The sequence below is a fragment of the Grus americana genome, chromosome 39 (genome assembly GCF_028858705.1).
Source record: "Grus americana isolate bGruAme1 chromosome 39, bGruAme1.mat, whole genome shotgun sequence".
NCBI classification, from domain to species: domain Eukaryota; kingdom Metazoa; phylum Chordata; class Aves; order Gruiformes; family Gruidae; genus Grus; species Grus americana.
Genome location: NC_072890.1, coordinates 15,546 through 42,532, shown reverse-complemented (window position 1 = coordinate 42,532; position 26,987 = coordinate 15,546). Strand labels below are relative to the sequence as shown.

The window sequence follows — 26,987 nt, the reverse complement described above, 5'->3', positions numbered from 1 at the left end:
GCTTCCTGTGCATGAACTTCTGCATCAACTGGATGGAGCTGGGTCAGACCCCGTCTCATTGCAGTGGTGGGATTCAGTAGCTGGCCAACAGAAACTGATGCAATCGGACATGCCATCTGGAGTGTCTGTCTCACACCCACTCTGGACGCAGATGCCTTTCCTGTAGGTCCTGTGCGGTCCCTGCCAGCCACATGCACTTGTGCTGGAGGGCCCCGGCATCTCACATCATAGCACTGCAGGCCTGTGTTTGGCTGTTGAGTAGCTGCCCTGAATTGGCTTGGGCAACGTAGGGATGTCCATGAGACATCTGCCATTACAGTCAAAGGTGATCTAGTATCTACAGCTGATGCAGAAGATGGCTGATGGCTATGGCAAAGACTCCTTCTGGCCCCCTGACTACCTCAGTAGGCTGCCCTGGACGTAAGGAGTAGGGAAAAGTTCAGTTGTCCAAAATGTGGGCATCTGCTGTTGGCCAAAGGTATTCCCCTCTAAGCTCCAAGACCATGCCTCCAGATACTGCCCTGTCTCTATGAACGGCTCCATTGGAGCTTGCAGTTCCCTGCACATATCTTGGACCACGCCTGACACCTCAGATGTCACCAGGTGTTTGAGTCTGAACAGGTGACTCCAGGCCTCCATCTCCAGTAATTCCCATGGGAACTGAGACAAGCAGCTCCCAGGCAGCAGGTGCCTATTTGGTGCCCACCTGACCTGAGGCAAGAAGAATCCCACCTCCTGAGGCTTTGTGGGAGCCATAGGTGAGAGCTGAGTCCCCTTCCAGCCCCAGGACTGCAAACCAAGGATGAGATGCCTCAACTGAGTCAGCTGAGTCCCTTCCCTCAGCAGGGGTAAAGGAGAGCCCTCGCTGTCCCTACCTGGGTGTCCCGTCTAATGCCGACACAAGGAAAGGAGATTCTTATGCCCAACGCTTTTTTTATTAGGAGGAATGACTCTGCCGGAAAGTGTTTCTCCCCAGCTGTGGGAGGGAACATCAGTGATTCCTTCAGCCTGTTTCACAGCAGGTTCCTCTGGAGACCCAGCAACACCTTAAGAGAGCACGGGGGGCGTGGGGGGACAGAGGAAGTGCTGCCTTGGGCTGGTCCTCTGCTGCTGAGCTGGGCTGGGCTCCTGGGATGGAGGAAGCTCATGGCAAGCGGGCAGCGCTGCAGAGAGACAGCTCTGCCCAGGAGCAGCTCCTCTGCAAAGCGCAGCAGGGCTGAGGACACTGCCTGCAGGCACTGAGAGCAGACAAGAGGAGTGAGAGAAGGTGAAAGACTTCTGGTGTGGGAGCTCACTGGGGAAAGAAATCTTCCCAGCCCTTGACACGGTAAGTCTCTGGCTGCAGGGCAATGCAGACGAGTGCCTGGAAGTGTCTCCTAGACCTGGCCCATGCCACAACTGATAGGACCTGTCAGCATGGCTCTCCTGGCTTTTCTGGTGTGGAGGAGAAGGATCTGCTCCAGAGCAGGGCTTCCCTGCTGCATCCTCAGAGGGACAGGGCATGATGGGTCCCTCCTCCCAGCGATGGCTGCAGGGGTGCCAGGCTGGGTGTGGGGCTGCCCTGGGCTCCAGGCAGGGTCCTTGCAGCCCAAGGGGGCTCTGTGCCAGGACAGGGACTGTGCTGCCTGCGAGGAGCAGCACTCAGGTTTTCTGGGGAGCTCCCCACGGTGCTGTGGGGAGAAGGTCTGGGTGCAAGGAGCGACACCCGGCAGGGCATGACAGGGCAGGGTCCTTCTGCTGTTCAGAGGCTGCTGCATGGATCAGGGCCGCTCACAGCTCCAGATCCTCCCAGGGCTGGAGGGTCCAGGCAGGGGCTATCTGGAAACAAAGGTGCTTCCCTCAGGCTTCAATTTCATGCTTTGGGGGTGTGAAGGGAAACGGAGCTGCTCACATTTGAGAAGTGACTGAGATTCTTAACCATTACGTGGCATGATCAGAAGGTCCTCTAGGAACCTCAGAAAATGCCTTCGCCTACCCCTCAGCCTGCAGGCATCACCAGCATCACCTTGGCTGGCAACATCACGGTTCATCTGACCTGCTCTTTACCCGTCGGAAGCAGGGAGATGTCTCTAGGCGGTGCCCTCCCGGGGAGAGTTTTCTGTAGGGCAACACTGAGTGCACCAACGGTGGGATGGGGTCTCTCGGAATTTTCTGTGAGGAAAACATTGTGGGGCAAAGCAGCAGGTTGAAAAGGACCAGGAAGCCGAGGGGTGGGCAGGGAAGAAGATGAAACTGAGAAGGCAATGTCATGGGAAGGAGAATTGGGAAAGTTCCCTGTCACCCCCTCCAGTGCAGACCCCTTCCTCTGAGCAAGCCCCCTTGCCTCCTGTCTGACCCAGCAAAGTCTCTGCCCTCGTGGCCGTGGGGCACAAGGCATCAGCTGCCCCCTCTGCAGCCAGAGCTCCAGCAGAGCAGCGGTGCCTCTCTCCAGCCCTGTGCCCATTTTTCTCTGCGCAGCACAGGGGCTGAGCGTGACTGCCTTGCAGCATCGCTGTCTGGGAGGCTGCCTGCACGGCTGGTGAAGGTGACGACTGTCTTAAGTGCCTTTCCTTCTGTTTGTGGTGCTGCTCCTCCTCTTCCCGCCTGTCTGTGCTGCTCCTGCTCCTGCTCGTGGGCTCTGTGGGGTTGGGGGAGTTTCAGACAGTGACCCTTGAAGCCCTGCCAGGCAGGGGTCTGCATGGGAGTGAGGTGCCCCAGCCCCCTTCGAACCCACGGGGGCAGATGCGTCCCCCAGAGCGACTCCGGGATCACTTCAGCACTTGTCTGAGCTGCTCCTTAGCCCCTGCACACACAGAGGTTTCTCTGGCCGGTGCCCTGCTGCCAGGAGGGGTCTGTAGGGAAGAGCCGAGCACACAGCGGGTGGGATGAGAGCTGTGAGCACTGGCAGGGAGGAGACTTGGGGGCAGAGAAACGGGTCCCAGCAGGGACAGCTCCAGGCAGTGGTGACATGGGCAGGGAGTGAGAGGGAGCTGCTCCCAGAAATGCCATGGAGGGGGCATTTGGCATCTCCCTGCCATGCCCTGCAGTGCAGACACTTTCCCCAGAGCAACTCCCTGGTCTCCTCTCCCACCCAGCAGATATTCCCACCCTTAATGTCACAGGGACTTGATCATGCGTTTCCTTCCCAGCGGCCCAACCACCGAAGAGGAGAAACACTCAAGCGTCCAGCTGTGTCTCCCTCTCCTGACTCCCTTGGCAGGAGTACTTTGGCATTTTCCCCTCTTGTCCCTGCCGCCCTTGTTCTTCCCCGTTAATCGCTGGTGTGAGGGGCGAGGACTAGGGTGCAGCTCAGACACCAGTGCTGCATGTTGTCTCATGCAGATGGATCCATGGAGGAAAAGCATCCGCGTCCTCTCCTAATGTTTGGGGCTCTGGGCACTGCGGTGTATGGGGCCAGGAGTGAGCTTACTCTTCCTGCAGGACCCCTCATATTTATGACATTCAGGTATTTTCTAGAGGGGAATGGGTGGGAGTGGGTCCTGCTTGGCTGCAGGCTGCCCTCCAAAAGGGCCTAGCTCTCCCAGGGCATCTCTGTGTCACCTAGCAGTCCCATGGAGAAGACAGGCAGCTGCAATGAGCCCTCTGTGTCCCTGCCTAGGAGGGGAGAGCTGAGATCCTCCAGTGTCCAGTTTCTTCTCAGAGGAACATCTGGGTGCAATCGTCCTCCAGCTCAAAGAGGTGCCAGCGCAGGCCAGCCAAGACCAGGGCTGATGGACAGATCGACTCTCTTCACTCTGTATTGAGGAGCAGTTCCTTTGTCTCTCAGAACCCACAAGGTTTCCCCTGGAGCGCAGAAGAAATGCCAAGGGTTTATGCCTTTAAAAAATCCCTCGGGTGTGGATAGGCAAACAGAACAAAGTAAGCAAACGGAAATGCCCACAGCTCTACTCTGCAGTCTGGTGTAGTGGGACCAACAATCAATTACGAGTGGACTTAACCTGATATCACCCTATGTTCCTGTTTAGCTCTTGCTGTAAGCGGGACAAAGTCCTCCAGAGCCCCCAGAAGAGCTCCCTGCTCCTATGGCACCCACAAGCAGCACCAACCTGAATGTAGCAAAGACACCTGCCAAAGGTCTTCCTGAAAGGGGAAAAGCGCTTTGGGAGATTTCTATGAGAAATGCAGTAGGTTAAGCTCTACTCTAACTCTTCCCTGTCTTTTCCTCCATGCACAGACCTCTGTGAGCAGCAGCTGCAGATGGCCAACGGCAGCTCCATCATCACTGAGTTCCTCCTGCTGGCATTTGCAGACACACGGGAGCTGCAGCTCTTGCACTTTGGGCTCTTCCTGGGCATCTACCTGGCTGCGCTCCTGGGAAACGGCCTCATCATCACCGCCATAGCCTGTGACCACCACCTCCACACCCCCATGTACTTCTTCCTCCTCAACCTCTCCCTCCTCGACCTGGGCTCCATCTCCACCACTCTCCCCAAAGCCATGGCCAATTCCCTCTGGGACACCAGGGACATCTGCTACCCTGGATGTGAAGTGCAGGTCTTTTTCTTTCTCTTTTTGATTTCAGCAGAGTATTTTCTCCTCACTGTCATGGCCTACGACCGCTACGTTGCCATCTGCAAACCCCTGCACTACGGGACCCTCCTGGGCAGCAGAGCTTGTGCCCACATGGCAGCAGCTGCCTGGGGCAGTGGGTTTCTCTATGCTCTGCTGCACACGGCCAATACATTTTCCCTACCCCTCTGCCACGGCAATGCTGTGGACCAGTTCTTCTGTGAAATCCCCCAGATCCTCAAGCTCTCCTGCTCAGATGCCTACCTCAGGGAAGTTGGCCTTCTTGTGGTCAGTGTCTGTTTAGGATTTGGGTGTTTTGTTTTCATTGTGGTGTCCTATGTGCAGATCTTCAGGGCCGTGCTGAGGATCCCCTCTGAGCAGGGACGGCACAAAGTCTTTTCCACGTGCCTCCCTCACCTGGCCGTGGTCTCCCTGTTTATCAGCACTGCCATGGTGGCCTACCTGAAGCCCCTGTCTAATTCCTCTGCAACCCTGAATCTCGTCGTATCATTTCTGTACTCAGTGGTGCCTCCAGCCATGAACCCCCTCATCTACAGCATGAGGAACCATGAGATCAAGGATGCCCTCAGGAAACTAATGACTGGATGCTTTCCAGAAACAATAAACTGCCTGTTTACTTCTTCAGAATATTCATAATATATCTCATTACAGGCCCAGCCAGTCTTCTGGAAGTTTTTTTAATGATCATTTTGGTCTTGGGGGAAGGGGGTTTGTGGGGGGGCGTGTCAAGTTTGGGTTATTTGTTTTTTGTTTTACTTATCTGAATGCTTTCCACAAAGAAATGTCTTTATTTGACCCATTTCTAATTCACAATCTATCCAGCTTTTGTGTGACCTGGAGGCTGTGCAAATGAGGAGTCATACCCTCTGGGTGTTTAAACAAAATAAAGTGCCCTGCGTTGACTCTTTTTTCTGAGGTCCTTCCTCCAAGACCTGCTCTGCAGCTGCGGGGAGCCTGTGTGCAGAGGGGAAGAAGAAAAGAGCGTCAGCACAGCCGCACTGCCAGGGAGCACCAGCACTTGGTCTTTCCCAAGCTTTTCTCCTTCCATTTCCATGCTCTCCTGAGCCCTTTTTTGGTGGAAGGCCTGGGTGCTCATGAAGCTTGGTTACAGTCCTGCTGTGTGGCGGTCCTGTGACCGCAGGCAGGGAGAGGCAACGGGCACTTCTGATACAGAGCTGGCCTCCATAGCAGCATTTCCATCATACAAGGGGGTCTTTTCAGGGCAGTGCCCGAAGGCTTAGGTGTTCAGAAGCTGGTCTCAAGAACATGCCCAAAGAATAGACTCTGCAGAGAGGCTTGTTGCTTTGCTTGTTTCTCTGTGGGCTCCGTAGGATGAGATCAAGGTCCCAGTGTGGTCTGCTAGGGACTGAGGTCTGGTACCGGTGTTGCTTGTTGGTGGCCAACACCCATGCGGATGGGGAATGGTTCCCAACTCACCTGCCTGGGGCTCTACAGCAGTTCACAGGGCTGCTGGCAAGTGAATGTTTTTCGGGAGGGACTCAGGAGCTGCCAGAAGAGCACAGGGGATCTGCAGGGACAGCGTGTGCCGGGGAGTCAGCGGTGGATGGAGCCCCACTGAGCGTGAGCCTGTCCAAGGTGGAGACCAGAGGTAAAGTGCCAAATCTGGGTGTGAACAGGAAAGTCCGAGCTCTGCAACGCGGGGGACACAACAGGCACAAGGAAAGCAGTCTGGTGAGTGATGCGTTATCACCCTCAGTGAAATGTCATAGGCTGGATGCATTGCAGCACCAAAATGCATCTCATGGCCTTGGAAGTGAGGCAGGGTACCTCTGCGCACCCTCCATGGCCTCAGAAGAACTTGTGTGGGAGGCAGTCAATGGCAGTGACAGCCCTGAGCTAGGTCTGCCACGCAGCCCGACCGGCACCGGCCCTGCAGAGTCAGCCTGTGGCGCCGGGCACCGCAGCCCACGCGCTCTGCAGAGCAGCACCACCAGCTCAGGGGCTGCGGGGAGCATGAGGAGAGGGTGCGGGAATGGCCGGCCAGGCCAACACAGACATGCTCACCTGGGGAAAGGCTCTGTGGGGAAATGGAATGTCCTGGGAGAAGAGCAGGGCACCACGTGTGTGCAAGGCAAGAGAAATCCTTCGACCGGGCAGGCTGCCCTATCCTTAGGGCCGCAGCAGGAGCTGCCTGAGGAGCCGCAGGGCCAGGACTCTGTGCTGTCCTGGGGAGTGGGACTGGCACGGGGGGCTGCAGGCTGTCTGGGGTGGGGATCTTGTCGGCATGCCAGCCAGAGACACAGTCACCGACCTCCATTTCCTGGTGTGGGGCCAGTCCCAACCTGGGCTGCTGTGCTGGGCTGTGCTGGGGCAAGGGCAGGCAGATGGGGAGAGCTGGGGAGGGGCTGGGATGGGAAGTGCCAGGGAGAGGAAAACACCAGTGATCAGCTACAGTGCGTGAGTGCGGAGGTTGGGGGCACACGGCAGTGTCCTTGCACAGCCAGGCCTCCTGAGAGAGAGAAGGAGGACCGGCAGAGCAGAGTCTGCTCTGGGCCCTTATTCGCTGGACATGCCGGGGAAGTTGCCCCAGGGCAGCCATCACAGAGCAGCCAATAACAAGCACCATTTCCAGCACTGGCCTCTCAGCCCAGCTCAGAGAGGCTGTTCTTCCCTCCCCAGAGGGACATTGAATGACAAGGTCAGAAGTCCAAGTTTGCATGCTTCAGACGAGACATGAGCATGCACAGTGTGTGTGTGTGGGGAGATGAACCCAAGTGAGCACAAATGCCATCAGCTATTCCCATGGCCTCACCATCACCACCATAGCCTGCGACCAGTGCCTTCAGACCCCCCATGTACTTCCTCCTCCTCGGCCTGGGCTCTGTCTCCACTGCTCTTCCATCATGGCATCATCGATCCATGGCCAATTACCTCTGAGACAAGAGTGCAATTTCTTTCTTGGGATGCGCTGCTCAAATATTTTGGTTTCTCTTTTTAGTTGTAGCAGTGTTTTCTCCTCACTGTCATGGTCTATGACCGCTACGTTGCCATCTGCAAACCCCTGCACTACGGGACCCTCCTGGGCAGCAGAGCTTGTGCCCACATGGCAGCAGCTGCCTGGGGCAGTGGGTTTCTCACTGCTCTGCTGCACACGGCCAATATATTTTTAATACCTCTCTGCCAAGGATATATCCTGGACCAGTTCTTCTGTGAAATCCCCCAGATCCTCAAGCTCTCCTGCTCAGATGCCTACCTCAGGGAAGCTGGGCTAATTGTGGTTAGTGGTTTTCTTGTTTGGGGATGTTTTGTTTTCATTGTGGTGTCCTATGTGCAGATCTTCAGGACCGTGCTGAGGATCCCCTCTGAGCAGGGACGGCACAAAGCCTTTTCCACGTGCCTCCCTCACCTGGCCGTGGTCTCCCTGTTTGTCAGCACTATGATGATGGCCTACCTGAAGCCCCATTCCATCTCCTCCCCATTCCTGTATCTGGCGATGGCAGTTCTGTTCATGGTTCTACATCCAACAGTGAACCCCCTCATGTACAGCATGAGGAACCTGGAGCTCAAGGATGCCCTGAGGAAACTGATTAGATGGTATTTAACACCCAGAGACTGTGTACCTTCCTCTGCAAATCATTCCCAATATATATCTTGACAGTCTAAGCCTGTCTTTCCTTCTCTTCGTTTATTCTTTTTTATTTTCTCTCTTTTTTTCCTTTTCCACTTTTGATGATGCTGTCTGCAAAGAAATGTCTTTATTCATCCCCTCCGTCCTAGGTATCCACCTGTCTTGTGTGACCCACAGTGTCTGTGTAAATGAGGAGCCAGACTCTCTCTGCATTTAAGCAAAATAAATTAACCAGCAGCATCTTTTTGTCTGAAGTCAACCCTTAGGGGGGCAGGAATGAATGAGAAATCAAAGCACTTTTGTCCCATGGTTTAATCCCAAGCAGCAACCAAGCCCTACACAGCCATTCGCTCACTCCAACCACGGCAGCATGGGGGAGAAAATCATAAGGGTAAAAGTGCAAAGACTTGTGGGTTGAGATAAAGACAGTTTAATAGGTAAAAGTCGTGCATGCAAGCAAAGTAAAATAAGGAACTCCTTCACCATTTCCCATCAGCAGGCAGGTGTTCAGCCATCTGCAGGAAAGCAGGGCTCCATCACGTGTAACGGTTACTTGGGAAGACAAATGCCATCACTCTGAACGTCCCCTTCTACCTTTTAAAGTAAAGTGTTAATTCCAGGCATTCACAGGAAAATGAGGACTCTGCGATCACAGGAGAGGCAGCGGGAACCCCGCTGGCACAGGGAAGGGAGACTGGAGAGCTGTTAGCTGAGGAGCTCCAGCGCCAGGATTGCCATGCTGTCCTGGAGAGTGGGGCTGGTGGGGGCAGAGAAGGGGGCAAATGCAGTCAGCATGGAGGGTCACCTACAGTAGGAACAGAGGAGAGCCAGAGGGTGAGTGGCCTCTGTTTCCTCATGCCCTTGCGGCCAGGTCAAGCCCTGGGACCAACGGGGAGCCGGAACCCCCTGCTCTGCCCCCCAGGACCTGCTGTGCCCTTCAGAGGGGCTGGGGCTGTGGGCTGAGTGCCCAGAGCTCTGCAGCACCCTGCCGTGGGCTCTGCCGTGGGCCAGCCCAGACTTGGCCACTGTACTGGGAAGAGGCGAGGAGAATTAGGGATTGCTGGGGAGGGGTTGGGCTGGGTTGAAATGTGCCCAGGAGAGAACAAACACAGTGTAGAGCTAAGCTGTGTGAGTGTGCAGGGTGGGGGCACGCGGCAGGGTGCAGATCACGGTGCAGAGCCAAGGGTCACGGTGAAGGAAGCAAGGAGCAAAGGTGCAGAAGAGAGGGGCCCAGTCTGTGCCTTTTTCCCTGGACGCCCTAGGGACGCTGCCCCGGCAGGGCAATTTTCCCTGACCGCCCCACACACTGGCCATTTCCATCTCTGGCCATACACCTCAGTCCTGAGGAGGGACCTTTGCTGCATGGCCACCTCTGTCCTCCTCCGGGCCTTCATGATACCCAACTCCACTGCCATTATTAATAAAAAGAAAACGAGTTTCCTACTGACACTCATTACAATCCAAGTCCCATAGCTCTTGCCACAGCTGGTCTCTCAGCCAAGCCCATTCTCAGGCAGGTCCAGCTAGATCAGGGGTTCATGGTCTTGTCTCAAGAGATATTGAAAAAAATCCATTGTTTGAGATCCCACCAACTGGCCTGGGTCTTTCTTCTAGTGTTTGACTCCGAGGGAGTTCTCAAAAAAAACCCCAACTCTTTCCACTTTTCCTTGTCCATGATGGTCTCCAGGCCCCAACCATCCTTCTTGCCTTTGCAGGACTTGCTCCAATCTGTCAGGGTCTTTCTTGTGCTGGGGAGCTGCAAACTGGACACAGCACTCCTGATGTGGTGGTTCTGCAGTGGCTTAGCCTTGGCCAGCAGCCAGACACCCACTCAGATGCTCATTCACAGCCCCAACTCAAAAAGACAAAGGGAGACAATAAGATAGATTAGCTCACAGGTCAAGATAAAGACCGGAAGACCACTTACTAATTACTGTCATTGGCAAAGAAGAGCTGACTTGGGGAAAATCAATTTAATTTATTGTCAATTAAAATAGACTTTTGATATGACAAAAATATGAAAGACCATTCCCCCTTCATTCCCAATTCTACCTGCCCCAACCCTGAGAGGTGCAGGGGGGATGGTGAATGAGGGGTTACAGTCAGCACAGAACCTCTCTGCCACTCCTTCTTCGTCACACTTTTTCACAGAGATGTGATGTCAATGGAAGAAGAGCCGAGGTGGGGATGGACACCTCCCAGGGCTTTTGTGGTAGGTGGAGATAGAACATATTTAGGAGAGACCAGCAGGGAAGATGAGAAGTGGGGGATGCCCTGTGGGATGTCAGGGCAGCTCAGATAAATGGACATTCTCTATGGAACACGCAACAGGTTAAATGGAGGCGTGGGGGTGTGTGTGCGTCAGCTTCTAAATGGGCCATCCAGTCTTCTGCTCACCTGGATGGGGTACTCCCAAAAGAGGAAGAACTGGTCAGGGCTGTGAAGACCAGTGTCAGCCTGGTCTGCAGTGACCATGTGGTCTCCCACATCCCCAGGGACGAGGGGAAGGAGATTAGCAGAGCACAGACCCTGCACATGAGGGAATGAGACTTTGGCCTCCTGCGGGCACTGGCAGGTGGGATGCCACGGGGGCAGTGTCAGGGCCCTGAGAGCATCCATCGGCCTTCATGGCCCTGACCAGCATAACCTGCAGCCTCCACCTGCATCCCTGTCCATGGGCCCAGGAGCCCATTGAAGCCCACTTTCAGCCCCAGCTTGATCTGCACTGCAGGTGTATGGGTCTCCAGTCACAGCCATAGACACAGCCTGGGCTGTCCATGGACCTTGTCGATTCAGACTTGCAGATTCACTTCCTAGCTGGATTCTTTGTGGGGTGTACAATGAAATGACACCATCACCCTCCAGCTGCCAGACCACAGCTGATTCATGGAGGCCTAGGGCCTTTCTGCTGCCTTTCTTCTCATCACTTGGTCAGGTTTTGGCAGGAGAGCAAGGAAAAGCAGGTGAGGAAAAGCAGGGTGCCAACGATTGAAAGCAGAGAGCAGAGCCTTCACATGTGAAATGATCTAAAGGCTATACCAGTTCAAAAGTGTTTTCTTCAGCTCCTTCCTATGAGGCATTGAATCTGTAGCAGGAACGTGGAAGCTCTGAGATGCCTCCATATCCCTCTCTTTGAGCAATGAGGTTGATAGTACCCAAGTCAGAGGCTTTCTTTCAATTCTGTTTACAGTCTAAAGCACTCCATGGGCTGGAGATATGCCAGGGAACTTGCATAAGGAACCCACTCCTTGGAAAAGAAGGTGCATGTTCCCAGGAATCTCAGGAGGCATGGCCTACCGATAGCGGTGTTCAGGGAGCTGGTCAAATGCCTCGTCTCCAGTTCTGTGATGGTGACCTGGTTTGTGTGTAAATTCTCTCTGTGGATGCTGACATTTCCTGAGCAACCTGGTCTGATCTCAGAGCTGGCCCTGCTTTGAGCTGGGCATTGCACTTGAGACCTCCAGAGCTCCCTTCCACCCTGAATTATCCTATGATGTAGAGAGCCTCACCTCCAGCTTAATCTCTTCCTGTACAGCACGTGCCAAGGAACAAGCTCTTGGAAGGCTTCGCAGGAGGAGACTGCTGGGGGACTCTAGTCCATCCTCCACGTAGCTGTGACTTTGCGGAGCTGAAACCTGAAGAGCTCCAAAGGTGGAGGTCACAGCAGTGCTCCTTCTAGTCCATGTTATTTTTTCTAAGGCTCAGCCCAAAACTCCCAGGAGGCACTTTGTGGCTGTTTCCTCTGTCAGTTCATTGGCCACTGCAGAAGAGAGCTCGGCTCCCTCATCTCTCAAGGTAGGTAGGTGCAGGCTCTTATGAGGTTGCCCAATGCCTTCCCTTCAGCCAGCTAGAGAGGCCCAGTTCCCTCAGACTCTCCTACAGCTCAGGCTTTAGGCTCCTCACTCCATTTTGGCAGACCTCCCCCGGACACTCTCCATTTTCTCCATTTTCCTTTTGGAATGCAAAGCCCACTGGCTCCTACGGCAGCCATCATGACTCACAGGCCCTTCTCCTCCAGGCACTCCTTAGCCTGCGTGGTCACCGCCCATGCTGCTGCACGGAGTTGTTCTGCAGCTTTTCCTTCTAAATCTTCAAGTTTCGGCTGGCCAAATCCCCAGGTGTGTCAAGGTCCCTCTGGAATGAACCTCCAACATTGAAAGTACCTGTGCTGATGTTCATCCTGAGCCATGGTGCCTCTAACAAGGTGATAACTCAGGTAGCTACAGGACACTACAGATGAGAAAAAGAGTACTAGTGTAGTGTAGTTGCTAATCAAGGCAGAAAGCACCGTTATAACCACCTCAGAAACACCAAATAAGGGTTCAAAGGGAGAATGTGCAGGGCCTGTGAGGAAATGGATAAAAGGGGTTGTCTTTTTGCATGGGAGGGGATAAGGAGTAGGACTGGAGAGGTGGGAAGGGAGTGACAAGGGAATGAATGGTGAAGCAAAGGAAATGGTCAGGACAGGTTGGGGATACCTGTCAAGCAGGCCTGCACCTGAGCAGCAGTGCCTGGAGCAAGGCATGAGAGCTGCAGCTGCTCTGACTAAACTAAGAACCTGACTTACTTCCATGGTCACAGGGAACCTGAGAACTTTCCCTGCTGTCATCAAATGCAGACCTTGAGGACAAGAAACTGCTGCATCTTTTTGGTTTCGACTTTCTTAAATGGGATTTCAGGAGGTGTCTGTTCTGGCCTTCTGCTCGCAGCAGAATCAGATGTGGAGTCAGGCCACATTGCTCGAGGCTTTATCCATTGGGGGCTGGAAAACACCCAAGGGCAGAGACGGCACAACGTCTGTGTGAAACCTGTTCCAATGCTTGGATGCCCTCATGGAGAAAAAGATTTTACTTATCCCTGTGCTGAACCTTCCTTATTTCATCATCTAACTATTGTCTATTATACAATGACCCTTTCTAAAGTCATCTTTTCAGCAGACTGTCTAGACAAAGGCCCTTTCCATTGCGCTCCAGTTTTCTCCTCTCCCTGCTCTTTGTTCATTCACATTCCTGTCACCCACCCAAAGCTGCTGCTTTGACATCAGGGAGTTAAAAGCTTGCCCTGTCATTAAGTAGTCTAATTGTCTCTTTAGCCAACTCTTTAGTTATGTTTATATCTATCTATCTATATATCTACTGACCTACCTACCTACCTAAAACATTTCTCATAAGATTATCCCTTGTAGAAATGCAACGTCATTAGAGGCAGCTTGTAGTAAGCATATGGTGCAGAGTGTGTTTTATTGCACGATGAAACTTTATCGTGCTTGACTTTTCTTTGCTTGCAAATAGGCAAAAAAAATCTGTGCCTGTGTGCAGCCATTTCTCTAAGGAAAGCAAGTGCGAGTTGGTACAAAGGAGCTGTAACATCCAGCTGCAGCATTCAGTGGAGAAGGCTGATGTAAGGGAAAGTCCCCGGTGGCCAATGAGAGAAATGGTGGGGCTGGGGAGCTGAGGTGGAGGTTGTCCATGCTGTGTCAGACCTCAAGGGACTGCTTTTCCTCCTGTCCAGGCATCCTTAGGAGAGACCCTGGACCAAGATCTACTGGGGAATGCTGCCATCACCTCTTCTCTAAACTGAAAAGTAGTAAAATACACCCTTGGAAATAAAACCTCCTCTTTGTTAGAAGTTCTTTGAAATCTTTCTCCACAACTACACTAGGAAACAGCTCCAATTATGTGTACAACTCTTGAAGACTTGAAGAAAATCACAGGGAGAGAGATGGCTCGTTAGGGCTTGCTTGATTTTAATGAGTCCCATGGTGTATTTGGTGCTGAGTAACGAACCTCAGGTACTGAGAGGAGATTGCACAAACCTCTCAAAGACTCAGTGACCCGATTTCTCTACCTCCTCCCCCTCTAGCAGAATGGGGGGACGGAGAATGGGGGTTGTGGTCAGTTCATCACACATTGTCTCTGCCCCTCCTTCCTCCTCACGGAGGACTCCTCACGCTTCCCCCGCTCCAGCGTGGGGTCCCTCTCCTAGGAGACAATCCTCCGTGAACTTCTCCAGCTTGAGTCCTTCCCACAGGCTACATTTCTTCATGACCTGCTCCAGCGTGGGTCCCTTCCACGAGGTACAATCCTTCAGGAACAGACTGCTCCAGCATGGGTCCCCCAGCGGAGTCACAAGTCCTGACAGAATAACCGCTCCAGCGCTGGCTCCTCTCTTCATGGGTCCACAGGTCCTGCCAGGAGCCTGCTCCAGCGCTGGCTTCCCACAGGGTCACAGCCTCCTTCAGGTGTCTCCACCTGCCCCAGTGTGGGGTCGTCCGTGGGCTGCAGGTGGATATCTGCTCCACCATCAACCTCCATGGGCTGCAAAGGAATCTGCTCTGGCACCTGGAGCACCTCCTCCCCCTCCTTCTGCACTGACCTTGGTGTCTGCAGAGTTGTTCCTCTCAAATAGTCTCAGTCGCTCTCTTTTTCTTCCTTCTTAAATATGTTATCACAGGGGCACTGCCACAGTTGCTGATAGGCTTGGCCTTGGCCAGCATTGGGTCCGTCTTGGAGCCGGCTGGCATCAGCTCTATCGGACACAGGGGAAGCTTCTAGCAGCTTCTTGCAGAAGCCACCCCCTGTAGCCCTCCCGCTACCAAATACATGACTCTGTGTGTGTGTGTGTGTTTGTCTGTGTGTGTGTGTGCGTGTGTGTGTTTGTCTGTGTGTATGTGTTTCTCCATGGGGTAACTGGAGGGATGAGGGAATCCCAGGGCCAGCTCCTGGATAGATGGAGAGTTTAAGATCAGCTCCTGGAGACATCACTACTGTACGTATGGGCTTTCCCATAGCCCCTGCAGAAACTGTGATACATGTTCATACCCGCATCTTCCAAAAGCCTTCAAAATCGTGTGAATCCTGGTGAATTTTGAAGGTGTGCTTGCTTTCATCCTAGGACTGCTGACTCCCCAAAAGCCTCACAATCATTGCACCAGAAATTGCATTAAGTTGTCTGATAGGTGTCCAGAGGGAAATGCAGCTCGAGGAGAGTGGCATGACTACTGCATGCAGGGAAGGGAATACAATGATTTGGCTAGCAGGCAAGGATTTGGGTCCTCTGTGCTGTAGGCACTATGAGGGACACCATACAAGGCAGTGGTGCGTGCTCAGCGTGAACAAGGTCAACTGCATCTGAGGCCGTGGTAGAAGTAGCTCTGCCACCCCAGACATCTTGAGTTTTCATCCCCCTGCAGTGAGCCGTGGTGTGGTGACATCTGGACCGGTGTGTCCCTCTGTGGGAATTGCTGCTGTAGAGAGGTGGGGAGGAACTGGAGAGTGCCCCGAGGAGGTCTGCACATGTCCTGTACTTTAGGCCTCAACCCCATCTTTGCCGACCTCTTCCATACCCACTCAACCCTGGGAACATGCCGCTCCTGGAGAACCACTGTGCCCTCCAGGCAGCTCCAGATTCCTCTCCTAGACAATGGGTGTCCTTAATGTCACCTGTGTGAGAGCCCTGGGCACACCCCTCAGTTACACTCACCATCTTACCTGTCATCAGACACCGACTGGTGACGCATAAATCCCGTCCGACATCTCGTCTCTAAAAGGTCACAAACAGACGCTGAGCTTTTTGCTCCCAAACACATGGAGGAAGAGGAATTTCAGTGGGGCAGTTCCTCATGCCTCTTTGGAGAAAGAGCCCAGACAGAAAGCACTGCACCGGGGAGATCCCACTGTATTATCGAGATGCTACGAGTCACGCTAACTCTGAGCAGTGTTGAACATACTTTTATAAAGGCAACCAGGCTCACTTATACATGCAAAGTTGGTACATGACTCAGATACAGTGACGTAAATGCAAATATTTGTGAAGAAAGAAACATAAAAACCATGAATGAAAAATATCAACAGCATGATAATTATAATGATATTATAATGATATTTAAACCAAATGAAACCAAACCCCAAAAAACCCCAAAAACCCAACCTCACAACAAACAAACAAACAAAAGCTGGAATCAGATACACTGGGAATCATTTGTGGACAGAGGTGGTAATTCTGTCACTGTAGCAAAATGTCCTTGGAATCATTTTCTCAAGGACATCCTTGAGCTCCCGGTTCCTCATGCTGTAAATAGTGTGTCACTACTGGAGGTACCACAGAGTACAGAACAGCTACCACCAGATCCAGAGATGGGGAGGAGATTGGGGGGACTTCAGGTGGGCAAACATGGTACTGCTGCTAAACAGGGAGACCACGGCCAGGTGAGGGAGGCACGTGGAAAAGGCTTTGTGCCGTCCCTGCTCAGAGGGGATCCTCAGCACGGCCCTGAAGATCTGCACACAGGACACCACAATGAAAACAAAACACCCAAATCCTAAACAGACACTAACCACAATAAACCCAGCCTCACTGAGGTGGACATCTGAGCAGGGGAGCCTGAGTACCTGGGTGATTTCATGTCGGAACAGGTCCAGGGCATTGCCCTGGCAGAGGAATAGGGAACAATTATTGATACTTGGCAGGAGAGAAATCCCCATATTGCTATGCTGCTGGAGGCATTGACCCACAAATCTCGAATGCTGACATGTGGGAGTTTCAGGCCAGAGGGACCTTCACACCCTCGCGCCTTTGGCCAACAGAAAGGCAAGGTCTGCATCTGGAGCAGAATAAACCGCATGCATGAGGACCATGACGTGCCTGGCTGAGGAGTGTCCTGAGGAGAAGGGCATGGGAGTTATGATGGATGCCATATGAGCCAGTGGGTTTCCCATTTTGAAAGGTGGATGGAGAAACTGGAGAATGTCCAGAGGCAGTTTGTCATGATGAGAGTTGGGGCCTAAAGCACGAGCCGTGTGGAGAGGCAGAAGGAACTGGGTCTCTTTAGTCTGCTGAAGGTGAGGAGCAGGGCACTCAAAGGCAGCTGAATCCTGGCAGAGGCAACAGCCACAAGTTTCCTCCTGGGACCTTCACACTGGGCCTTCAGAAAGAGTGAACAGAGGGTGCTGCTGATGGCAGCAGGACACCCAGAACTCTCTGTGATCTCCATCTTTGGAGGTCTTCAGTTTCCAGCCAAGCTGACTGTGGGACTGGCGATACCCCACCCTTTGCTGGGAGGCTGGACCAGAGATCCCAGCGCTCCCTTTCCCAACAACCCTTCCATAAGCCTGTGCCTTGCAGTGTGCCCCAGGAGAAAGGATTCAGCTGGAGGTGGGGGTCTCTGCAGCAGGGGGTCATAGGACGATTCAGGGTGGAATGCTCCTGTACTCAGGAGGTCTCTAGTTCTACCTTTGGTTCCAAGCAGGGCCAGCTCGGAGGTCGGAGCAGGTTGCTCCATAGACATCAGCATCCCAGTACAGAGGCTGCACGTGTGCCAGGCATTGAATCCACCGTTATGGAAATGGACACAAAGCCTTTGAGCGGCTCCTTGAACCCAGGAATCGGTATGCCATGCCTCCCGAGATTCCCAGGAACACCTAAGCTTTCTGTGCAGAGGAATGCGAGTCCACTTTCCCTGTCCTGGCCAGTCTCCTGGCAAATGTGGTGCTGTAGGTTCTGAAGAGAACCAGAAGAATCTCTTTGAGGAGGTTAGTTTCATTTTACATGCTGAATTGCAGGGCAGATGAAGGGAGCTCAGAGCTTCCAGGCTCCCTGCCGCACAGTTAGGGCATCAGAGACTGGAAATGCAGGTAGCGGTGTTGTGTTAGCGTACACCACGTGGAAATGTTGTCTTCCTTTGTGCTTTTGCATAAGCTGGGGTCTGTCCCTTGGCCGCCTGTGGCTAAAAAAGCAACAGCTCCCCTCTTCCACCTCCCTCTCCTCCACACAACAGGGAGGAGAGAGATGAAGCAGGGATAATTTAAGGGCAATACTGTCTAAGAAGTGTAATATTGAAATGGTAACAGTGAGAGAAGCAGCACTGCGTTTTAAGAACTTCATGCCAGAGGCTAACTGCTGAGAACTTATGGCTCTTTTGTAAAGTAGAAATGAATGTTGGGAATGAAATTGAAGTGCTTTGATTAATCCTAATGAAGAAAAAGAAGGAATTCCCTTACAGCACTGTGCTGTTCGTGTTATTAGTGACAGGACCACTAATTCCTTAAACGTCCTTGAGAGCTTCTTTATTTTCCTCCTTTCCAAAGCTTAGTCTACTCAGATTGCCAGAGGACTACCTCCAATCTCTGCAACCCAAAGCTCTCCAGCCTTCTCTCATCAAAGGTCTTTTACCCCGGGACATATCTCACCATCACTTCAATACGCTGCCCGGGGTCTATTTTTCAGGTGGGTGAGGTCAGGCTATTCCTTTGCAAAGCCTTCCCTACAAAAGTCTTGTCTAGGTGCTGATCCCACTGTAGCACCTCATGCTGGGCACCACTCCAGCCTCCTTCTGCAGAGCTCCAGTGGATGGGCAATTTTCCTGTTTCTGTCCTACCCATTCACCTTCCCAATCTTTTTGTATTGTTTGCTTATCGAATATTGTCTCAGGAAACACATTTGTCCTCCACAGCATCAGCCATTTGCAATTGCAGGCTGAGATATTTCCCCTCGTGGAGCAGACATTGTGCAAAGCTGCTCCGTTTGGGGAAACCCACTTCATGCTGCATAGGCATTTGGGCTACAACCCCCCACTGGCTCATTTTTTAAAGAGACAGTTTCAGACTGGCAAAGCAGATTCAGCACATAAATGCGTGTGCTGGTTTTGGCTGGGACGGAGTTAATTTTCTCCATAGTAGCTTGCATGGGGCTGTGTTTTGGATGTGTGCTGACAACAGTGTTGATAACACAGGGATGGTTTAGTTACTGCTGAGAAGTGCTTGCACGATGTCAAGGCCTCTTCTGCTCCTCACACCATCCCACCAGCGAGAAGTTTGGAGGGGACACGGCTGGGACAGCTGACCTCACCTGACCAAGGGATATTCCATACCATATGACATCGTGTTGAGCCATAAAAGCTGGTGGAAAAAGAAGGAAGGAGAGGGCATTGGGAGTGACGGTGTGTGTCTTCCCAAGTAACCATTGCGCGTGATGGAGCCCTGCTTTCCTGGAGATGGCTGAACACCTGCCTGCTGATGGGAAGTGATGGGGGAATTCCTTGTTTTGCTTTGCTTGTGTGCACGGCTTTTGCTTTACCTAATAAACTGCCTTTATCTCAGCCCCCCAGTTTTCTCACTTTTACCCTTCCGAGTCTCTCCTGTCCCACCAGGGTGGGGAGTGAGCAAGCTGCTGTGTGGTGCTTAGTTGCCGACTGGTATTAAACCATGGCAAAAAGACACTCCACGGGTCCCTGGGACTCTATCCCAGTGCTGGACTTTCCCCCCAGTGACTTTTTTTGTTTATTCTTTCTGTCAAGTTAGTGAAGCATTACACAACTCAGTGCAAGACATCATAGCAGGGGAAGATGACCTTCATGACTTTTAATGTTTTTAGGTTGATTCCATGCGGTGACACTCTAGACAGTCCATGGGGTCTAGCAAGTGATTTGTCAAACCTGAGGGTAGTCATCTCTTCATCGGTTGTGTCACCTTTGGGCCTCCTTGACTGCTGACCACGATTCGGCTATTTCCCTTTAACTTTACATTGGTCAGACAGAGCTTGAAGGAGCTGTTTGCATTAATCATGGTGGGGCATGACATACCAGGAATGCCTCAGGCCACCTTCCCCCTTCTTGAGGAGGATGGAAGCCAGGCTGGACATGTGGGGTTTTTTGGGGCAAATGTGGGATGCCTTTTTTCAGACAACCACGTACCCCAGTGGGGCATTTGGGACTATTTGGGGCTATTTTACATACTCTGTAGTATCACTTTGTCCATAGGAGTCTCTTCAAGGCAATTCTCACTTCCTTGTTCCTCAGGCTATAGATGACAGGGTTAAACATGGGGGTCACAATTGTGTAGAACAGGGCAAGGTACTTGTCAGGGTCTACAGAATCCCTTGACCGTCGCTTTAAGTAGACGATTGTGGCTGAGCCATAGAAGAGCGTCACCACCCCGAGGTGTGAAGAGCAGGTGGAAAAGGCTTTGTGTCTGCCCAGAACCGAAGGTATTCTCAGAATTGCCCTGATAATTTTCATGTAAGAAATAACTATGAAGGAGAAGGGAAGGATCGCAAAGACCAGGATGATGGTGTACAGCATCACTTGGTTCCAGAAAGTGTCTGCACAGGCCAGTTCCGGCAGAGGGGGGACATCCCAGAAAAAGTGGCGAAGGTCCCGGGATGCACAGAAGGGCAAAGTGAACACCTGGTAGGTCTGTCCTACTTGCACTGGTACGACGACCACCCACGACCCCACCAGCAGTCTGATGCAGACACCCCTGCTCATGATGAGGGTGTAGTGCAGGGGGGGTCACAGATGGCTATGTAGCGGTCGTAGGCCATGGCAGCCGGGAGAAGGCATTCGATGCTGCCCAACAAAACCAGGAAATAGAGCTGGGCAGCACAGCCAAGGAAGGAGATCCTGCCGTCTTCCGTCAGGAAACCCACCAGCATTTTTGGCAGAGTGACTGACGTGTAGCAGATCTCCAGGAAGGACAGGTTCCTCAGGAAGGCACTCCTTTTGGTCAGTTGAAGACCTCTATAGGATGCCCTGGAGCTAAGGTATAGTTACAGTTTCAGTTGTCATAAACGTGGGCATCTGCTGTCATTTCACCTGGCCAAAGAAATTTCCCACCAGCCTCCAAGGTGGTGGCCCCAGATGCTGCCCTGTCTCTAGGAAGTGCTCCATTAGATCTTGCAGTTACCAGCACACATCTTGGTCACCTCTGGCATCTCAAAGATAACCAGGTGTTGTGTCTCAGCAGCTCACTCATGGCCTTTATCTTCATGAATTACCATGCGAGCTGGGACAAGCAGCTCACATGCAGGTGCCTGTTTTGTGCCCACCTTAACTGAGGCAAGAGGAATCCGACATCCTGAGGGTTTGTGGCAGGGAGCTGAGTCCCCATCCGGCCCCAGGACTATAAAACAACTGAGATGCATCTAATGACTCGGGTGCATCTCTTCCCTCAGCAGAGGTAAAGGAGATCCCTCCTGGTCACTGTCTTGGTTTCCTGTCTCTAATGATGGGACATGAAAAGGTGAATCTTGGACATGACTCAGTCTGTTTGGAGAAATGACTCTACTGGAAAGAAGTGTCCTTCCCCAGCGGAGGGAGGGAACATCAGTGATTGCTTCAGCCTGTTTCTCAGCAGGTTCCCCCAGAGCCCCAGGGACACCTGGAGGGAGCCCAGAGGGGGCAGAGAAAGTGCTGCCTTGGGCTGGTCCTCTGCTCCTGAGCTGGGCTGGGCTCCTGGGATGGAGGGAGCTCCTGGCAAGCGGGCAGCGCTGCAGAGAGACAGCTCTGCCCAGGAGCAGCTCCTCTGCAAAGCGCAGCAGGGCTGAGGGCACTGCCTGCAGGCAGCGAGGGCAGAGGGGGAAACGGCAGAGATATTACAGGCACTGTGGAGTGGGCTAATGCTGAGAGTTCGCTGTTGGAGAAATCTACACAGGCCTTGACACGGTAAGTGTCTGGCTCCAGGTCGATACACAAATGTCCTGGAGGGGCTTCCTAGAGCTCACACATCTTGCTGCAGCTAAGATCTGGCAGGATGGCGATCAGGGTTTCTTTACTGTGGAGAAGGACATGCTCCAGAGCAGGGCTTCTGCGTAGCACCATCAGAGGGACAGCACACGAAGTTTCCCTTCTCCTGGGGCTGGCTGCAAGGGTGTGCAGCCAGGTGTGCAGCCAGGGGTGCCCAGGGCTGTCTTTCAGAGCGGGGTCCCTGCACCCCAGGGGCTGTGTGCTGGAGCAGGGACTCTGCTGCCTGCCAGGGTCAGCACTCAGCCTGCCTGGGGAGCTCCCCACAGCACCTGGGGATAAGCTCTGGGTGGAAGGGGTGATGCCTGGCAGGGCAGAGGCCTTCTGGAGTCAAGAGGGTGTTGCATGGGTCAGAGGTGCTCACAGGTTCAGATCCCCCGCCAGGGCATTTGCAGAGGGTCCTTTTGAAGCAGGACATCAAGGCAACATGTACCTGAAAGTGCAGGAACCTGTGCTTTCAGTTTTCCGCTCTTCATTGGCTGGGGGGCAGTGGGAGATGGGAATTTATTTCTCTGCTCTGGTGAAGGCACGGAGACCCCAGTTCTAATTCAGACTTCTCTGAACTGCTGCTGAGCCCCCGCACACACAGAGATGTCCCTGCTTCCAGGAGGGGTCTGCAGGGCAGAGCTGAGCACACAGTGGGTGCGATGGGGTCTGTGAGCACTGACAGGGAGGAGATGTGGGGACAGAGAAACAAATCCCGGCAGGAACAGCTCCAGGCTGCAGAGATATGGGCAGGGAGTGAGAAGAAGCTGCTGCCAGAAATGCCAGGGGGGGGGGGGATTCAGGCACCTCTGTGCCATTTGCTACAGCGCCGACGCCTTCCCCGGAGCAAGCCCCTGATCTCTTCTGCCACACAGCAGGGCCTTCACCTTGAAGGCCATGTGCTCCACGGCATGAGTTACCTCCTCGGCCGATGGACCCCTGATGAGGGGAATCTCCCAAGTGCTCATCCGTTTGTCCCCGTACTGCCTCCATCAACAGGGGCACTGGGGAATTTCTCCAGTTCCCCCCTCCTCTTCATGCTGCCTTTCTTCCCACCTAAGGTGGGAGCTCCGGGCAATGCTGCTTGCAGGGCTCAGTGAGCCAACTCACTGTTCCGGACAGGTGATCTTGAGGACATTTGGTTATTTCCCTGGGCCATCCTGCTGTGCTGCAGGCTGTCTTCCAGAAGGGCACAGCCTTCCCGTTCCATCTGTGTGTTACGTAGCAGCCCCTCAGTACTAAGGCCATGGAAATGCTGCTGGCAGGGTGTATGCAAGCACCTGTGATGAGCCCCCTGCGTCCCTGGCTGGGAGGGGAGGGCTGAGCTGAGACAATGTGAGGAGTTTGGAGATGGGCACTTGGGAACTGCATTCACCCCATTGTCCATTTTCTTCTCAGGGGGGTCTGGGTGCAATCGCTCTCCAGCTCAAGGAGGTGACAGCCTAGGGTAACTGAGACCGGGTCTGACGGACAGACTGTCCCTCGGCACAAAGGGACAGTCCCTTTGCCACACAGGACCCACAAGGTTTCTCTCAGCGACAAGCAGAAGTGCCACTTGGGGGATCCTCAGCCAGCTCCCACCCGAATTCACTAAATGGACCAGCAAAAGGTCTTTCTGAAAGGAAAGAGGCGGTTTGGGGGGTTTCCATGAGAACCGGAAGAAATACTTCTCTGAGATGTCTACCCTAACTTGTCACTACTTCTTCCTCCTTTGACAGGTCCCAATGCCCAGAGACAGCAAATGTCCAATGACAGCTCCATCACCCAGTTCCTCCTCCTGGCATTTGCAGACACACGGGAGCTGCAGCTCTTGCACTTCTGGCTCTTCCTGGGCATCTACCTGGCTGCCCTCCTGGGAAACGGCCTCATCATCACTGTCATAGCCTGTGACCACCACCTCCACACCCCCATGTACTTCTTCCTCCTCAACCTCTCCCTTCTAGACCTGGGCTTCATCTCCACCACTCTCCCCAAAGCCATGGCCAGCTCACTCTGGGACAACAGATCCATTTCCTATGCAGGATGTGCTGCCCAGCTCTTTTTCTTTCTCTTCTTTATTGTAGGGGAGTATTGTCTTCTCACCATCATGGCCTACGACCGCTACGTTGCCATCTGCAAACCCCTGCACTACGGGACCCTCCTGGGCAGCAGAGCTTGTGCCCACATGGCAGCAGCTGCCTGGGGCAGTGGGTTTCTCACTGCTCTGCTGCACACGGCCAATACATTTTCCCTACCCCTCTGCCATGGCAATGCTGTGGACCAGTTCTTCTGTGAAATCCCCCAGATCCTCAAGCTCTCCTGCTCAGATGCCTACCTCAGGGAAGTTGGGCTAATTGTGGTTAGTGCCTGTTTAGGATTTGGGTGTTTTGTTTTCATTGTGGTGTCCTATGTGCAGATCTTCAGGGCCGTGCTGAGGATCCCCTCTGAGCAGGGACGGCACAAAGCCTTTTCCACATGCCTCCCTCACCTGGCCGTGGTCTCAATGTTTATCAGCACTGGCATATTTGCCTACCTGAAGACCCCCTCCATGTCCTCCCCATCCCTGGATCTGGTAATGGCAGTTCTTTACTCGGTGGTACCTCCAGCCGTGAATCCTCTCATCTACAGCATGAGGAACCAGGAGCTCAAGGATGCAGTGTGGAAACTGAGGACGGGATGATTTTCAGAAGCAATAAACTGTTCATCATCATCTCCATATCACTCATAATATAACTCATTGCAGCCCCAACCTGTCTTCTGAAGTTTTTGTTGCTTTTTTTTTGGGGGGGATTTCGGTTTTTTCTTTTGTTTTACTGATGATAATGTGGTCCACAAAGCAATGTCATTATTCATGCCACTTCTGCATCAGGATCTACCTTTCCTGTGTGATCCAGAGAGTGTGTTAATGAGAAGCAAGGCTGTCTGTACATTTAAAGAAATCAAAGGACCCTGCAGTGACTGGTTTGTTTGAGATCCTTCCTGAGAGACCTTTCTGGAGCTGCAGGTCAGTGCCTGTGTGCACAGGTGGAGGGGAAAAGAGTCCCAGCACAGGAGCACTGCCAAGCAGCACCAGCGCTTGGTCTTTCCTGAGCTGCTCTCTTTTCACTTCCACACTCTCTTTCTGAGCTCTTGTTTTGGTGCAAGGCCTGAGAGCACTGGCAGCTTGGTCAGAGTCCTGCTGCGTGGCAGTCCTGTGATCATAGGCAGGGACAGGCAATGGGCACTACTTTGACAGAGTTTGCCCCCATAACAGTGTTTCCGTCAGACAAGGGGACCTCCTGAGGCAGTGCCTGAAGGCGTAGGTCTTCCTTCAAAGTGGCTGTCCAGAACAAGCTCAAGAAAGTGCCCTGGTGAGGAAAACACCAGTGAACAGACCAAGTGTTTGAATGTGCAGGGTGGGGGAACGCACGCAGCAGTGTCCTCGCACAGCCAGTCCTCCTGGGATAGCCTTGAAGGACCAGCAGAGCAGGGTCTGGCCTGTGCCCGTGGTCACTGGACACCCCAAGGAAAGTGCCCCAGGGCAATCATCACAGGCCAGCCCCTTGCAACCACCATTCCCAACACTGGCTTCTCACTCCAGCTCAGAGAGGTGGTTTGTCCCTCCTGTTCAGAAGGAGGACACTGCATGACTAGGTCAGAAGTCCACGTCTACATTTTACAGACGAGATAGAAGCATGCACATCATGTGCATGTGGGGACATGAACCTGAGTGAGCATGAATGCCATCAGCTGTTCCTCAGAGGTGCCATGAAGGCTTGTGGGACAGACAGTGTCTTGAGGTCACTTCACTGTGAGAGTAACTTTCCCTGGGAAACCACCTGAATGCAGCACTGGGATGGGCTTCCTTGGACCTAAGTCCCGGTGTCCATTCCTCATGCCGTGGGGCATCTCAGATGAGTGCAGGGCAGGGCGACACACTGCAGGGCTGAGGTGCCTCCCAGCCTCCTCCCGGAGTGGCAACAAGAGGCCAGAGAGACACTGTGACTGCTGCGATGCACTGCCTCTGTGTCTGCAAGGGAAGGACTCGTGGCTCTGAAGACCCCTGTGTATATGAGGAGTCAATGAGGCCAGCTCAGGTGCGGACATCTCACAGGGCCTTGACGTTTCTATTTGTGACTGCAGGAACAACCCCCAACTTCCCCTTGAGATTCCTCTCAGCCGCCTTGGACAGGCTCATTGCAAATACTCCTGTCTGCTCGCGTCACCCTTTCTGGATTGTGCCCTCAAACGTGTCAGAGCAATCAGAGAGGTTCTGGGATCCTCAGAAAAGGCAGACATCAAACATTTCTTCAAGAAGGGCAAGGAGGAGGATTGGGAGAATTACAGGCTGGTCAACCTCACCTTAGTCCCTGAGAAGGTGATGGGCCAAATACACCTGCAGGGATTTACAGGCACTTGAAGGAGAAGGAAGGGACTGCCAAACCCATATGGGTAGGGGCAAGAAGGGCATGTTTCGTACCTGGACATTAGCAAGGCTTTGACATGGTCTCCATAGTCTCTATACAGTCGGATTGGGCCAACCCGTTGAATGTCTTTATTAACTCCCTGTATAATGTGACAGAGGGCATTTTCAGCTCCTTTGTGGATGATGCCAAACTGGGCAGAGCCTCTGAGCGACCTCATCAGGTTAACCCTGCCTTGAGCAGGATAGCCGGACAAGATGAACTTCAGGGCTCTCTTCCAACCTGAGTTATTTGATGATTCCATGAGTCTCTCCCTTGGAGAGCTTTTGGAGACAGAATCGACAAAACAAAGAGGCAGCAGTAGAGATATAAAATGCAGCGGTAGAAATACAGCAGTTCCTCTGAGGAACATTTCTCCACTCAAATTGTTGGTAGGAAATCTACTGGATAAATTTGATGAAAGCAGCTTACTTTTACCTGCTCAGGTACTGGGCCACAAAGAGGGTGATGGTTGGGCATGGTATGATGTGGTCAATTGTGTATAAGTACCTCATAATCCAGTAGGAAGCAAATGGGGAGGTGAGGTCAGTTCTGCCTCTGGAGGTGATAGGCCAGCAGCAGGAACGTGGCTGAGAAAGGGACTCTGAGGTCACTTCACTCTGAAATAGCTGATAGGCCAGACCTTGGCCCATGGCTGGGATATGTGCTTTAAAGCTCACATCTGACAGCGTCTCTGACAGGCCAGCAGAAGGCACCTGGTTGGCACATTGTCTGTGAGATCCCATCTGCCAAAGGACCTAGGCTTAGTCCAGGAAGGGGGCTTATATCTTGGTGGTCATGTCTGTTCTGCCTGAGAACATGATGGGACAGCAGCAGGCACACGGCTTGGTCGTGTCTATCATCTGAGAAGCTGAAAGGCTAGCAGCCTTGGGAGATCATGGTGAGGTTACTTCTGCCTGGTCAGGTGAAAGGCCTCAAGAAGACT

At 53.0% G+C, this 26,987-nt stretch overlaps 1 protein-coding gene across 1 annotated transcript; it reads left to right on the top strand.

Annotated features, from left to right (window-relative positions):
• Window positions 1–891: 891 nt before the first annotated feature.
• On the top strand, window positions 892–24,279 carry LOC129199039 (olfactory receptor 14A16-like). The gene is made up of 3 exons (XM_054808753.1): window positions 892–1,022; window positions 21,250–21,368; window positions 23,339–24,279. Exons 1-3 carry the CDS (start codon window positions 892–894, stop codon window positions 24,277–24,279), a joined length of 1,191 nt encoding a protein of 396 aa, XP_054664728.1.
• The last annotated feature ends 2,708 nt before the right edge of the window (window positions 24,280–26,987 follow it).

Coding starts and splice junctions, on each gene's coding strand:
- LOC129199039 (XM_054808753.1), top strand. CDS start 892: ATGCCGACACAAGGAAAGGAGATTCTTATGCCCAACGCTTTTTTTATT. Junction 1,023..21,249: donor TTCAGCCTGTTTCACAGCAG/GTTCCTCTGGAG, acceptor GTTTCTCAGCAG/GTTCCCCCAGAGCCCCAGGG. Junction 21,369..23,338: donor TGGGATGGAGGGAGCTCCTG/GCAAGCGGGCAG, acceptor CTCCTTTGACAG/GTCCCAATGCCCAGAGACAG.